At 32.3% G+C, this 16,380-nt stretch overlaps 1 protein-coding gene across 1 annotated transcript in view; it reads right to left on the bottom strand.

The window, feature by feature from the left end:
- Positions 1 to 16,380, bottom strand: part of LOC107453137 (projectin protein bent) — a 307,623-nt gene that overhangs the window by 15,494 nt on the left and 275,749 nt on the right. Inside the window, exons 125-133 of the mRNA XM_087164780.1 lie at positions 13,748 to 13,865; positions 12,216 to 12,388; positions 10,424 to 10,469; positions 9,563 to 9,707; positions 8,176 to 8,353; positions 4,883 to 5,164; positions 4,001 to 4,143; positions 2,411 to 2,567; positions 371 to 496 (exon numbers count right to left, since the gene is read on the bottom strand). Of these exons, the coding sequence (XP_087020906.1) occupies positions 371 to 496; positions 2,411 to 2,567; positions 4,001 to 4,143; positions 4,883 to 5,164; positions 8,176 to 8,353; positions 9,563 to 9,707; positions 10,424 to 10,469; positions 12,216 to 12,388; positions 13,748 to 13,865 (1,368 nt within the window). The remainder of the gene's footprint in view (positions 1 to 370; positions 497 to 2,410; positions 2,568 to 4,000; positions 4,144 to 4,882; positions 5,165 to 8,175; positions 8,354 to 9,562; positions 9,708 to 10,423; positions 10,470 to 12,215; positions 12,389 to 13,747; positions 13,866 to 16,380) is intronic.

Below are 16,380 nucleotides of genomic sequence, written 5' to 3'. Positions count from 1 at the left end.
TACATGTACAATTAAAAAAAAATTGTTTTTGTGCACAGTTATTTTGTTATTTTAAATTAGTAACATATAAGTTTGTTATTAAAAATATTTAGCAGAAAGATATTAGTGCTAGACAGTGATAGTTTGAAAAAATTCGGCCATGGGACACATAATATTAAATTAGAGTGATAATATGAAAATGCTGTTGCTTAAAGTAATCAAGGTATAATTAGAATAGTCATTAGTCTTATATTAGAGCCTGAAAATAACAATGCGGAACAGAAAATGCAACTAAGAACAAATACGCGAAATATTCTAATGAAGTAATGTGTTGGAGTCTCTGCATATAATTATATATGTCTCTTTTGAAAATTAATGTGTGTGAACTTACCTGAAATATTGCATTTCAAAGTGACAGGATCGCCATCTTTAACCACCTGGCTCTGCAAATGTTCGATAATTTTGGGTGGTTTTCCCCCACTTTTCTTTTCGGCAGAATCTTTTTCTTTCAATTTTCCTGAAGGCAAAAAAATTGAATTTTGAGAAAATAGTTTTTCAGCATGGACAGTAAAAAAATCTAGTAGATTTTAAGAAATAATACAAATTTCATGATAATTTTTGCATAATGTACTAAATATTTTACACACAGGGAATTTTAGGAATTTTTTTTCTTCATCAAACTAAGAAAAACTGCAATATTTCTCAGTTATGATTGATATTAAGCATACTCGAAATGTCATGAGTTACGAATATTAATAGGCACTATAATTAAACTATGTTCTTAATTTAAAAAGAGCTTGTCTGAATAAAAATAAGCTGAACATTTTAGAACAAAAAAAGTTTTGAACTGATTTCTATAAATGAGGTTCACTTCGTCATGTAATAGTAATACTTATTTAAATATTCAATCAAGCAAGCGATAATCTGTACAAAAATTCTATTTCAATGGCAATCTTTTTTAAGAAAGATTCTCAATTTTAGGGAATTTTCTAAAATGTACAAAAACCGTGAGAGTTTTAAATAAGTCAGTAGACCAAGAGAAACTGAAAAAATGCAGTACAGATGGCAGCTATGGTTCCTGTTTAGTACTGATACATCAGATAAAACACTTTTATTCCATTTTCCTAGTTTGCCAACGAAGCAGTTATGATTCAAATGAGTAAAAAATTCATAATTTTACATTAGGTATTTAGGAGGTCATAAATACAGGATTTAAAGAAAATCCCTTCACATTGCATTACATTAGGCAGATTTTAGGATAAACTAAAGTTCATAACTAATTCCTTTTAATCGTTAAAATGGATACAGTGGAGCATCGTTTATACGACGATCACTTATACGACGTTTACATTTATACGACGTTTTAGTGTGTTCCCAAATCATTCCTATTCATTTTAATGTAAAAATATATCGTTTATACGACGCACAGAATCGGTTATACGTCGGTTTTTAGATTTTATTCACGTTTATTTTCTTGTGTATTTTAAAAAAGGGTGGAATTTGCCAACATGAATGATACAGAAAAGGGTGACAACAAGAATTCTTGGATGACGACCGTAATTTTTACTAGATGACTGAAAAAAAAACTAGACAATATTATGAAGAGGCAAAAGCGTAAAATTTTGCTATTTATCGAACTATGTCCAGCGTACCCATCGATACTAATTATTTTGGAAAATGTAAAAGCTCTCTTTTTTCCTGCAAATTGCACAAGTGCGCTTCAGCCATTAGATTTGGCCGTGATTAGAAATTTAAATTGCGTCATAGAAAGCAGTAAGTTCAACTCGCTATTCAAAGCATTGTAGAGACCAATAGCAAGAAAATATAATTAAAGGTAACATGCATTCAAATTGCTCACTGCAATTTTTCTTCTTTGGTTATTTGTTTGTTTTGCTTTGTCTAATTTAGAAATGTATGTAAATCAACACGTTAAACATTAAAATTAACTGAAAACAGAGTTAGTTTTAGTTTTAGAAGTAAAAATCGATTATACGACGTTATCGTTTATACGACGTTTTCCGGTGGTCCCTTCGGCGTCGTATAAACGATGCTCCACGTACTTCACAATTTTTTTTTAATAGTTGACCCTTTAAGTCACATATTATCCTTCAGAACGAACCTTTCACAAAATTATTATTTTGTAAGATGGAGTTAATAGTGTATTAAATTCATGATTTTAATACTACAACTCCTTAAAGGACGAAGTTTTTGAATTTTTCTCTCACAAAAATCGTGATTCCAGCTAGAAGAACCTGGATTTTGCGGTAATTTCAGATTTAGAAAAATTATGAGAGGATTCTAAACTTCTCAAAAACGACCTTTTACAAAAAGTCAGGAATATCCCCTCATTTAAGCATCATTGAACTGTATGATAAATAAAATACTTCAAACAAAAAAGTTTTTTGGATATTCTAATGAATTCTTTCTTTACCTGTGACGCTAAGTTTGCATTTGGTAGATGAGGCTCCTATGGAATTTGTTGCTTTACAGACATATTCACCACCATCTTCTGGATAAACTTCTTCGATGGTCAGTGTTGCCACCCCACTCTTATATTTCAAACTTATTTCTTTAGAGGAGTGAACCACCTGAAACAGTGAAATAAAAAAGCTTCGTTAAAAGAAAATAGTTAATATGAAACACCTTTTTAAAGTCAGGCTTGCCGATAATAGTATTGATAACAATAATTTGTTAATGCTTATTAGAGTTGAACATTTCGTAGTCGACAATTCTCCTCTGAAAACATTACTCATTCCTGTAACAAAAATGTCGATAGAGATATAATGTTGATTATACCATTTCTGTTTGTCAGATTTATAATAGGTACACTTCGCAAAAAATAAACGAATCACCCTGTATAAATTAATAGTTAAGATTGAATAAGATTTCAGGGGGTAACTTCAAACATGTTAATCAGTTAATGCAAATGATGTTTCAAAATCCAGCAAAAAAAGTAGTTTTTCTGAAAAAAACGCACCTTTTTTCTTGACGTATTTGGATTCTTGACACCTGTTTAAGAACTCAAAAGTTATTAACTTAAAAGTTATTTTTTTAATGCTTTCATAAATTCTAGATTGCTTATTCGCATTACACTAAAAATAATTCTTAGTTTCTGATTTAATGGTATTCTCTGGTTTAATGATTCAAAAAAAAAAAAAAATTCAAAGTTTTGGAATTTCAATCTTATACTTCTTTTTACACTAAAATTTTGAGAACTTGTAAAAACGCGTCGTGTGATCATGACATACTGAGGCGATCTTTTTTGCGTTTCTTTTTTCGTACGGCAGTTTGATGCTATTACGTTTAAACAATGCGCAATACAATAACAATAATAATTAAACAGTATTACGGATTTACTATTTTCATACAGCTCTCCATTTAAGTATGTAAACTGATAATATGTACAAATTGTTGACCAATGGATAGGTTACAATTAATGCCGCAGCTAAGGTGATAGAGAGTTCTGCTTTCAATGATATGAACCTGGTTCGAATCTCAGCGATGGCTGGTCGTTACGAATTCCGCATCCGGTTTGCACCGACCACTGTGTTGACTTAAAATATCCTCTGTGTTAGACGCGGATAAAGGGTCAGAGTCCCCTTGCAAGTGGGCTAACCATGGGAGGTTTCCGTGGTTTTCTTCTCCACTCAACACAAATGCGGGCTAGTTATATCAAAAAGTAATTTTACCATGGCAAATTTTTTCCATTACTTGAGCCAGGAGTTCCCTTGTCTTCTGGATTGGGTTCAAAATGACAAGGCTACGGAGTTGAGCATTAGTTGTCGTAAACCCAAAACATTGGGTCGGATGTTCAACGATGGTTATAAAATGAAATAAAATTAACCACGCATGCTCTTCTATTAACCTGTATATTCAAATTTTGGTCTTATTCTTCGGGTTAAGCTATTTCAAAATGGATGGAATGATCTTCATTTTGTGATGCAAATGAATGTTACCTCTCACAGTTTATATTGAAGGCCAACAATATTTCCGTCCAGTTGAAAAAAAAAAAGAAACTTACCGTTCCGTTCTTCGTCCATTCAACTTGTGGTTCTGGGTCACCCGATACAGTGCACTTGAGTGTCACAGTTTCGCCATCTTTCACTGTTCTATCTCCCAATGTCTGGTTGAATTTAGGAGGAGTCATTGGTTTGTCTTCAGGGACTGAAAGAGAAAATTAATAAACATATCTACATAAAACGTGATATTTTGTGGTCATTCATTAGCTTAGACAAATTCTTAAGATTTTAAATTTATTACATGGGTCATATTTTTTGACCTCTAATGGATGACTGATGAATAACTCCGTCTTGAGACTTTCGTCATATTAAATAACTTTAAAATCTTTTTTTCCCCCTAAAATCTTGGGTCTTCTCATCAGACTCATTAGAAGTTATCCCATTTCATCGCGAACGTGTGTCCATCAGCGATGTTCTGAAGAACTTTGTTTTCTAGTTTTCCTAGATAAAAGCATCAAGCAAGCTTTTGCACAAATTATTCCAGAGTGTCCAAAATATAAATAGTAAAAACATTAGACGGTTCTTTCCTTGTTCTAAATATATTTTTTTTTGTAGATTTCATCGATTATGAGGCTACAGAACACATCTAGGTAACGAATATTAAGGTAATAACGAAAGGAAAATGAGACGCAGATTGCTTAAACTAGAGATATTGAATATAAATAGAAATGTTTGATATTTTGATGGAAAAAAAAGCTATATTAAAAATACCAAAATTGACCCCCACTTCTTAGCAGCCTAATTATTGTTGTTTGGTATCATTGAATACCTAGAAAATATTTCAAATGTGTTTTTTGATTCAATGCATTCTTTTAGAGATAATTGACCGACTTTCGGAAACCGCTTTTTTCTTGTTTTTTATTAAAATCTAGTAAGAAACTTACGAAGGAGCTCTTTGGTCGCCGTTCGAGATCTGGTCGGTGTCCCATCCTCCGTGTCTTTCTTTCCGTAAGCTTTCTGAGTTCTCTTCGTCGAGTCTGGAGCTGACAGTCTTGCCGAATCTGGTGCTGACAACCTGGTAGCTGCCGCAGACAGAGTAGCTGACACTGGATCTTTGGTAGGCTTTGAAAGAGCTGGCCTAGTTTTGGTCGAACTATAAAGGGATGTCGGTGTTGCTACACGCGGTGTAATGGCTGGAGATTGAACTCTGGAGGGCCCTCTTCGATCTGTGGAAGTAAATGGTTATTTGAAATTATGTATTGTAGATTTATTTTCAATTAAAATTGGTTTAAAATAGTCAATTATTTTCAGCGTTCAAAAAATATCGCAATGTTTTAGTTATAATTGAGAACCTTGATCCAAAAACCAGGCAAACTTTTTTTTAATTTTAATATATTTTTGACTGTGAGAAAAATCGGTATTTATATGTTATGTTCCGTCCATTCCCAAATGTCACCAATTAGGAACCAAACACGAACCAAGTCGCCCAGCGAAGCGAATGACAAACCAGTCAACGGAATGAAAGTCGAAAGTTTTCAACTATAAACAAATATTTATTAATAGCTAGCAAAACAAGTTCAACTATAAAATAATATTAATGAATTTTAAACAAAACAGTTTCACCCCAAAAGGAATGCTTATAATAATTGGCTTTTCTAGAGTACGGTGATGTTCTTGAGCATTTGCTCCAATGGATCGTTTACTCCTCGTCTCCACATTAAATTCAACGAGGTACGACTCCAAATGATGCCAAAGAAGTTCTCCGATGCTCCCCTTATGGTTGTGAGAAATTTGGTGAAATCAGGGCTCGAAAAAACTCAAAACTTTTACCCATCCCCGAGGACGGCTTGTCGAACAATGTACCCGTCCTCCTTTGGAACTAACCCGTCGCTTCTAAATAAATAAAAATATAATTTTCTCTTATTTATTACAAACATTTATATAAATAGCACAATGAATTAGTAGTTACTAGGATTACAAATACTAGAATTGCATTATACAGTAATAAAAGGAATACTAGGTTACTAATAGGAAACCAGTATTTCTTTTATAAAATAATTTATTTCTTTTATGAAATAATTTATTTCTTTTATGAAATAATTTAAATGTCAAATGTCAAGTTATCTGGAATGTCAATTTATCCGAGGGTTCTGCGCTTTTTAAATGAATCAAATATGACGTTTGCCAGTTCCACAATCAAGCTAATGATTTACAGAGGTTTCGCACAAAAATCTGAAAGGGGTTTTCCATTTAGGTAGATGTTCATAATTGCGTTTAACGCTTCTTGTTTAAGACCAGTACGTAATGCTTTTTTTTTGTTTTTTTTTTTGTAAGTTCATTGCTGAAAAGTTCCTTTCAACCTCTGCAGTACGAGAGAGAGAAAACATCAATTCCACCAATCGCAGTATGTTGCTGTGTTTCTAGATTAGAGGGTCATTTTAGAAGTGAGGCGCTAGACTCTTGTAAGATAACAAAAATTGAAAATGTATCACCAACATTAACGGGAAAATGGCCGTCGACTCGGACGTCGGATTCGAGAAATTCGTTGTCCGCGGCGAATTTTTGACCGCCGAGGACGGGCGGACGGGTGGTTTTTCGAGCCCTGGGTGAAATTCTACATTATTTGGCGATTTTTCGCTTGCGCCCGGCTAACGGAAGAGTACCAAAAAATCTTTTCTATCAAGGCAAGAACTGTCCATTAATGTAATCAGTCGTCTGCTATGTTTTTAAGAGTGTGAAAAAAACTACATGAACTTCTTTTTTAATTTCACTTCAGTTTTTAAACACCTTGTTTTAGCACCAAGCTCCAGCCCACAGTAAGAGTTAACATTACGCGTAATCGCAATATAAGGTTACAAGTGAGAGCGACAAGCACTCTTAAGGTAAGATTTCAATGTACGAAATGGATTACTTGTTATTGCTCTTATTAGTTGTATATTAAATGAAGCTTCAATTGTATTTTTTTAACGTAACATGCAATTTAGTTTTATATCGAAATAAATAATTCCATAGAATTGTTACGGTTGTTAAAAATTCTAATTTTAACTCTCGATCCATTGATTCGAGCTTCTGAACGAAAAAATATGAAACACTTATTGTTTTAGTTTTCATCGTATCATTTATCAAAGTATCTCATTTTTTTTTTCTTGGCATCATCTCCCGCGCAGCTCTAAAATTGAAAGATTTCAGCCGAAAATATTTATTTCGGTATAAAAGTATATTATACTGAAAGAGATAAAATAGTTCATTAAATTTGCAGCTTAATCACGGTGATGACAAGCATTCCATTTTTGTGCTATTGCATTTGAAATCATTGCTCCTTATCATGATCTTATTTCACGATTATGAATGTAATAGACTAATTATAATCATAATAGATGATTAAATTGCACGCAACAATTATAATAGACAATTAAATTGCACTGGGTGAGAATAATGTGATATTTAACTATATTTTGTCCGATTCGGTGCAAATTTAAAATGCATAAAGTGATGTAGCGTGAAATAATGAAAAACAGAGAGCACAAGGAAACATTATGTGTTGACGTCTCACTAGGCCAAATTCACTCTATCGGCCGTTTCATCTACCATTTTTTGGCTATATAGGTCATAACTTATTGCATTTAGTTAGCAACTACACCGGTGTCAGAGATTAAGAGAATTTGAAGACTTGATCTATTATCTCCAGAACTACCGGACCGATTTTAATGAAATTTGATACGTACATACATTGATACAATACAAAACAAATAACCATTCAACAATTACCCATTTTTTCTCAATGTTGTACCCATTTTTTGTAAAAGGGAACCCTACCCCCAATGAACCCATTTTTTGTTGTTTATTCTGCAACAACTGTTTCATACCTTCAGACTCCAACAAGTGTTTCTCACGATCATGCTTGTGTATTACAATCGTTGAAAGGTTATTTGTATTGTATCAATGCATGTACATATCAAACTTCATTAAAAATCGGTCCAGTAGTTACTAGAGTTAATCGACCCAGTCTGCAAATTCTCTTAATTTCTTACAGCGGTGTAGTTGCCATCAGGGTTGCCTAGTCTCAAGGAAATATTCACCTATTTCTATGTTTTGTTGTTATAACTTCTTGATTGGAAATGGGTTAAACATTTTGTTACAATTTAATTGATACATGCGGCGAATTTTTGCAATCTGTGAGATTAAATGAGTCATACTTTAAAGAAAAAGGAACTATGAGTGAGAAAACGAGATTCACCTTCTACTCTTACAGTACAGGTTGTCCTGTCTTCTCCGAGTGAGTTTGTGGCAGTGCAAATGTATGTACCAGAATCTTCTACAGTACAGGATGGTATTTCGAGGGAAACTACACCTGCATTATAGGCTACACTGTACTGGTGTTTACCCACCTCTCTACCGTCTTTGAACCATCGAATCTGAAAAATAGAATGGAGTTTCGAATGTTAGAAAACAGTTCCATTCCATAACACGAAAAGTGAGATTTAAGAACATAAACTTTAGCATTTAAGAACATAACAGCAGGATGAAAAACTCCCCTCCATTAAGAGCTAATAAAAACAAGACTTTTATATAATAACCAGGAATAAGGTTGCTTAACCATTTTCGGAAGAACAATGTTGTCTTTCATGGACAATGTTACAAAAAGTAAGCAGCTTAATACAAAAATTGCTTAATAAGTTGTGGTAAGGGTACTTTTTCCTCTCCCCTCGTATAACCATCTTGAATTTAATGAGGGGAAAGAGAAGGAAAGTTAAACTTTATGATATAGACAAGCTATGGTATTGTTGCACATGCATTTTCATTGGCACCAAAATCATGTCTATAAGATTGATAGTTAAGAAGGTATAAAAATTTATGAAGAATGAAAATTGCAATTCTTGGATTATTATAGTTTCAACTCGGTACTAAAAATGTTTTAAATTCTTGGGGAAAAGATAGAACATTTTCATAATACAACTTTAAATTTAAATAAAAAAATAACAGGAAATAAGCACATTTCCCCTCATGTTCAATACAATTATCACTGTCAACTCTATTTCTCTTAATTCTGTTAAATGGGTGTGTAATTGGAAAAACACTTTCAGTCAAATTTATCCATAGTTTTGCATAAAATACTACTTTCGTTACATATATTGGCAAATGTACATTAGTGAAAAAAATACTCTATAATATTTGATTAAAATAAAATAATCGAAAAACATTATTTAAATACTAGTAAAAATGAAATAAAATTGTCTTCAATTTAAAATTTAGTATTCATTATATAATTTTTTCTTAGTTTGTTTTATCCTAAGTAGTTTAGTAACATCTAATGATTATCTAATTACATTTTTTTAAAAGTAAATCATTCGTTCATATTTTCAATTTTATTTTTTAGTAAATGTGTTAAAATGAAACTAGAGTTATTTTATACCGTTTTATCAACCAGTAAAATCAGAGAAAACATTGTGAAAAAAGTGAATCTAGGAAGTTTGGGTACGGTTAATTCGATAAAGATTTTGGCCACACATCGAACCTATAAAAACTTCAATTGTTACAGTATTAAACTACGTTTAAATATTTATCGTAATTCGTTAGGTGTTGTTTTTACTGTGCGGTTATAAAAAAGGGAATGAATCTCTTACCTCAGGAACTGGTTTTCCTTCTAAACAAGCTAAAAGTTTCACACCAATTCCCACTTGAATGACACGAGGCCTGAGCATGAAAGTAAAAAGTGGTGGACAGTCTTTTGGTTCTTCGTATAACACTGGCTGCAATTCTTGCCTCTTCCTAGAAATGAGTCAAACACTTTTTAATTCTTTTAATGGGGAAATGATTATTTCTAACTAAGAGATCATAAAAAACTTCTTGTTCTGACGGTTTTAAAAACTACTTAGTCCTAAATTAGTACTTTTTTAAATTTAGGAGCGAGTAAATTTAAAATTACGAGTAAATTTAAAATTACAACATCACATTATATAAACGTACATCATATAAACGTACATCACATTAATAAAACTTCTTAGAATATTAAGTCTGTGCACATATCGCCTCGTAAGCATAACATAAGCGGAAGAATACACCGGAAGTTTTCTAAATTTCTGGTATTAGGAAGTTTTTTATTTTTTGTATTCAATCAAACATCCATAAAATATCGGACGAAGTTTTATATCAATATAAGCTAATGAAAATTATTGGTAAATCAAAATGTTACATTTTACGGTGAATAGTGGCTTAAAATGTCTGATAAATTGAACACATTTTTGGTTCATTCTAGGCTGAACAGTGGATGACGAATAACTAATGAAACATTTATATAGGCCCTATGTGGGCTAAAGAACCTAGGCTGAATCAGATAAAGCTATATATCTGCCTACTATTAAATATGGGGCCTATATTGATAATGGCCATTTTACTAAATAGGTGTCCGAGTTATACTTCTACTAGGGTTATAATCATTCAGGGTCGAACATGTTTTATAATCAATATATAATTAGAAAACATACCTGACTGGTTCGTCCAGAACTATCTTTGGAATGTCAATTGGAACAGCTATAATGAAAAAATAAATAAATTGTTAATCATAATTTTCAAAAAAAAAGAAAAAAATATACATGTTACTATTTAGAATTAATAAAATAAGTAAAAAAAATCTAAAGCAATACCACATCGAACTGTACTGATTCAGCGTTGAACCCTCTATGAGCTCTCAAAAAAGGTGCTACCCTACTAGTGATGTTCCCGAAAAAGGTACTAGTCGCCCAGTCCAAAAAACAAAGTTGAAATGTAAGAAGCTATTGAACGCCATAACTACGTGAGATAAGGCAGCTTTAAGGCAATTTTTTCTGAGAACTTTTTTCTCTATTATATTCTTTTAAAATGCCTAAGAAGTGAAAATTTTTGTAATACGTTTATCGAGGTTGTTTGAATTAAAAATATATCGTGTTAAAATCTGTGTACCTGAACTAAAAGAAAAAACAAGTCAAAAAGTCTTAAAATCGGTGTAATAGTTACAAATGTAATACAAAAATATGCATGCTATTAAATATTCTGTAACAGCTAATAAAATTATAACTATTTTTTTAACTTTATTTTATAACCGTCGTTGAACAGCAGACCCAATTTTGGGTTTATGACTACTAATGTTCATCTCAGGACCCTTATAATTCTGAACCGATCCAGACGACAAGGAAACTCCTGGATCAGTACCCCCAGAGGTATGATTTTTTATGAGAATGTGGCGGACTTTGACAGATTTAACGAGCACCAGTCACCATTTACTACACGGGGAACTTTCAGACTGCGGGGATCGAATCCACGACCTCTTGGACGTGGACCCAGTACCCTACCAACCAGGCTATCCAGGCCCCAAATTATAACTTTAACTATTATCATTTCTGATGATGAAAATACACGATAAAAATATTATTGGTGAAATAAAAGTCGCAAAATGGTGATTTTAGGTGTTGACATCAGTGGCACACAATATTACCATTTGTAATTCAGAATGCTAATTTCATTCTGAAATGAAAATAATTATTGCCGACAGTGATACACATCAATATTGCGACAGATAATTGAAGGTGTAAATGAATTTAAGACAGAAATTAAATTTATCAATACTGACAGCGATGCACAATGATAAAACGACTGTTAATAATCGGTAGTAGTTTATGGTACAGAATAAATGCGTTATTACCAGCAAGAAGGTATCATTGCTGACAATGAATCACAATAATAGTGCAGTCATGATAGGTAATCGAGGGAGTATTAGATGTTCATTCAGAAACGGTATCATTAATGACAGGGCTGATAAATATAATTACGACTGATAAAACTCGATGGCTGAGTGATAGTGCTTCGCTCTCGTGTCACAGGTCCTGCGTTCGATTCTCAGGCCGGGCAAGGTTTACCCAGCCTTTCATCCCTTCAGTGGGTCCATAAATAAGCATCAAGCATGCTTGAGAACTAAACACTGGGGGTCCACGCTCGGCTGACCATCTAATCAGAACATTTGCTCCTGCACCCCAGAGCCCAAGGTCAAGAAAACTGAGATGGGCACAGTTGGACGTGGCCTTCTAAGGGCTGTCGCGCCACTGAGTTTAATTTTGTAGGTAAAATTCGGTAGCAGCTAATGATATAGAATAAATACGTTGTTATTATCGGAATAAAGTTAAAAAGTATCATTGTTGACAATGATTGTTAATCGCCATTGTATTAAATTATGATTGTCAATCGAGAGTGTAAAATAATTTCAAATCTGAAAAGGAAGATTGCTGGCAAACAATGAATGCTTACATTGTACATTAAGGAAGACTGGCTCATCTCTGGAACCGTAATGATTTTCAGCTTTAATGATGTACTCTCCCCTGTCGTCTAGTTTAGATCTGTTGATGACGAAGTAGTAATCGTGACCTTCGTATCTCTTCATGTACTTCACGCTCTGTCTCAGTTCAGCATTATCACGATACCTACACACAAAAAATAAAATCTCTAGTAGCAGCATTGATATTAAAATATTGAACCTTTAGTTTACTGGGTTAAGTCTAACCAAATCACTATTCATAACAGACTGTCTCCTGAAATAAAAAAACTGACTATCTGGTAAATATTGCTGTTGATGGACTGAGAAGATTTATTATATCTAGGTTCTAGATAAAAAAAAAGTTCTTAATTTACAAAACTCTCGTCAGGTCGGTCTTGACATAAGCTTCTGAAGGCTTTAACAATGACAAAACTGGAGAAAAATTGTATCACACTACTTGAGAGGAAGATTTTGCGGAGTATACTTGGTGTTAATGAAAACAATAACTGGAGAAGGAGATTTAACTTTGAATTTTACAAGATTTATAAACCCGATATTGTTAAATACATAAAAATAAATGCGATGAGTGATGACAATACAATAAAAAAATATTACTTTTTAGACCCACTGGAACAAAAAAAAAGCGGGGAAGTTCGCGGTTAAGATGGGCTGATTTGGTGGAGTCTGATTTTCTTGCAATTAATGGAAAGAATTAGAGATCAAAGATAAACCGGAAGTCATTACAGTGAAATCTTCAGAGGATGGCTTTGGCCTACATTGGGTTGTCTTTCCAACTATGATGATAATGAAGTCTAATCTAAATTATTCTTCCAAAGTCAGAGAACTATTTACATGGCGATGGTTGATACAGGGAAACACTCATTTATCTTGCAAGAAAATGCTTAATGTGTGATCTCTTATTCAACCGCCAACCAATAGTTCTTACTACCAATGCAGCAGCAGTGGTTTGTTTTTACGTTATTGTTGGCGTACACGTGAACTTCAGTAGCGTGCAGAGAGGGAAGCGCCAGGCTTCTTATCGTTGACAAAGTACACTAAACCTTTCATTAAGGCTCTAACGTTTTTAGTAGTTTAATAACAAAACTTTTATCAGTTAAGCACATAGATAAAATAATTATTTATGAAGATTAATACTTTTTTCAAACAAATGTGACATCAGAGTTTTAATTCATTTTTATCATGATTTAAATCTGCTTTTTTTTAAAATTGCCAATTTTGTTGGGAAGAATAAATATTTGCAAAGTATAATTTCCGTGTTGGATTATTGTAAAATTAAATTTAAAATACGGATTTCAAGGGGAAAAATATCCGATATTGAGGTAAACATTTATCATGGAAGGATCATTTTATTTAATTTTGCACATTGATATAGATCTAGAGGTCTAGCATAATTAACAGAGAAGGAAAATAGCTCCCTTAACCATAAATCCAGACTTCAAACCGCAACATTATCTCCATTTTGCTTTACTACTAAATCAAGTACAAATATTGCCATGATACTTACCATGATACGGTAGGTGGAGCCGGTGACGTAACTCTGCAGAAGAATTTTGCGCTTTGTCCTTCGTAGCAGAATGTACTCTGGGGTCGAATGACAAACCTTGGAGCTGCTTGAAGACGATCTAAAATTTATTAATAAAAAAATATTATTGAAATGCCTCAAAAACTATTTAAACCTCTACTGAATTGTAATATAGAAATATTTTACACCCTAATGACGGTATCTGTACTCAGACATGTTTCGTCCTTTCTGGTTCAATTCTTTTCGTCATCTTTCTGGCAGTAGCATGATTATGCAATCATAACACTTTTGTTTTTTGGCCAAAAACTGATCGAGATGATCCCCTAGTTTGACAATTTGAAGACTTTTCTAGCGACCGGAAAAGAGTTTTAGACAGTGGTGGGAAAAACTACATTATTTTTGTAGTTTACTACAGTTACAGTTTACGAATGTAGTTAACTACGACTACCTTTTTTTTAAAATGTAATGACTACAAACTACTTTAGAATTGTAGTGACTACTTCGTTATTTTAATGAAACGAACTTTGCTGGAGAAATTAATTTACATCTGTATAATTTACACTGCTGGAGAAATTAATTTACAATACTGTAGAAATTAATTTACACCTGTATAATTTACACTGATGGAGAAATTAGTTTACACTTGTACAATTTACACTACTGAAGAAATAAATTTACATCTGTATAATTTACACTGCTGGAGAAATTAGCTTACACTTGTATAATTTACACTGCCGGAGAAATTAATTTACACCTGTATAATTTACACTGATGGAGAAATTAGTTTACACTTGTACAATTTACACTACTGTAGAAATAAATTTACATCTGTATAATTTACACTGCTGGAGAAATTAGTTTACACTTGTATAATTTACACTGCCGGAGAAATTAATTTACACCTGTATAATTTACACTGATGGAGAAATTAGTTTACACTTGTACAATTTACACTGCCGGAGAAATAAATTTACATCTGTATAATTTACACTGCTGGAGAAATTAGTTTACATATGTATTATTTACACTACTGGAGAAATAAATTTACACTTGTATAATTCACACTGCTGGAGAAATTAATTTACAACACTGTAGAAATTAATTTACACCTGTATAATTTACACTGCTGGAGAAATTAGTTTACACTTGTACAATTTACACTACTGAAGAAATAAATTTACATCTGTATAATTTACACTGCTGGAGAAATTAGTTTACACTTGTATAATTTACACTGCCGGAGAAATTAATTTACACCTGTTTAATTTACACTGATGGAGAAATTAATTTACACTTGTATAATTTACACTGCCGGAGAAATTAATTTACACCTGTTTAATTTACACTGATGGAGAAATTAATTTACACTTGTATAATTTACACTACTGGAGAAATAAGTTTACACTGCTGGAAATTAATTTACACTTACTTAATTTACACAGTATGTTCAAAATGGTGTTGAATAAAAAAATTGGCTTATATTGAGCATGAAGAATTATTTATTCACGTTTACATGAGCCATTTTGTTATTCTAAAACATTTTTGCTCGAATTTGTTCATTTATTATTCTTCAACTTTTTATCCTCTTCTTGACAGCGAATATTTAAGATATGCTAGGAAATTAACAAATGTACTCGCAATAAAGTGTTTAATGCTCTTTTATTTCCTCTAAGAAATGAAGTACATCTTCCTTCCTTTGAAATAACATCAAATGTTATGTAACATTAAGAGATGAAAATGTGACCAAAATAATAAACTATCTGTCATTCATAAGCTTAAATATTAGTTATACGTGACTCTAAATACGCAATTTTCGTTAACTCACAGCCATTTAAAATTGCATCCAAATTCAACGGTTAGGACTGGAAGACCCAAAAGGGCTGCTGCTAAAATTTGGAAATTGAAAGTGTATGAATTGTTCCCAACGGACAGTTGAGAGCATGGGAAGAGATCCAAGGTTGGCGAATTATCGAAAGATAACATAGCCCAAAACTATACCAACCTCCCATAATCAATATCGAATTTGAAATAATTTGGCGATCCCAAATCATCAAAAAGTCTATTAGAATTAGTATAAACGATGTAACTGAAACAATTTTTGTGGTAAGAAATAAATAATAAGGAGTTATAAATAGATTTTTGGTTTTGATTTAGCGAATTAATGAGCCTACATTAGAATTAAAATAAAAAATTAGCTGTTAAATTGATTGATTGATAAGAAACGAATTAAATATGATATTCGCTTATTATAAATTATAATAAAAATTAAATAATTGATTTAATTCGATTAAGAATGATTAAAAAAATATAAGTTTAAGAGATAAAGAAATTTTAAAGGTTAGGAAATATATGTAATGCCTATTTTGGCATCACATCAGCTGTAGCTGATTATGTGGCCTAAGTATCAAGTTGGTCGTGATAAAATTCAATTGAGTCCTCTTCTGGGGAAAAAACGAAATTAATTTCCGAATAACCCAATATTTTTTTTAGTTTTGTTCGTTTTTTACGTTCTCATTTCGGTCTGGTCATTATTTTTTTTTGTATTCCAGATTTTGTAGTTGTAATTCAGTGAGTCAGCTACTTACTTAATGTTTTTTTCATATTAAAATATCCCT

This window comes from Parasteatoda tepidariorum, chromosome 5 (assembly GCF_982258835.1).
Source record: "Parasteatoda tepidariorum strain Cologne lab strain chromosome 5, Ptep-v5.0, whole genome shotgun sequence".
NCBI lineage: Eukaryota > Metazoa > Arthropoda > Arachnida > Araneae > Theridiidae > Parasteatoda > Parasteatoda tepidariorum.
This window is presented reverse-complemented; position numbering and strand designations above follow the sequence as displayed.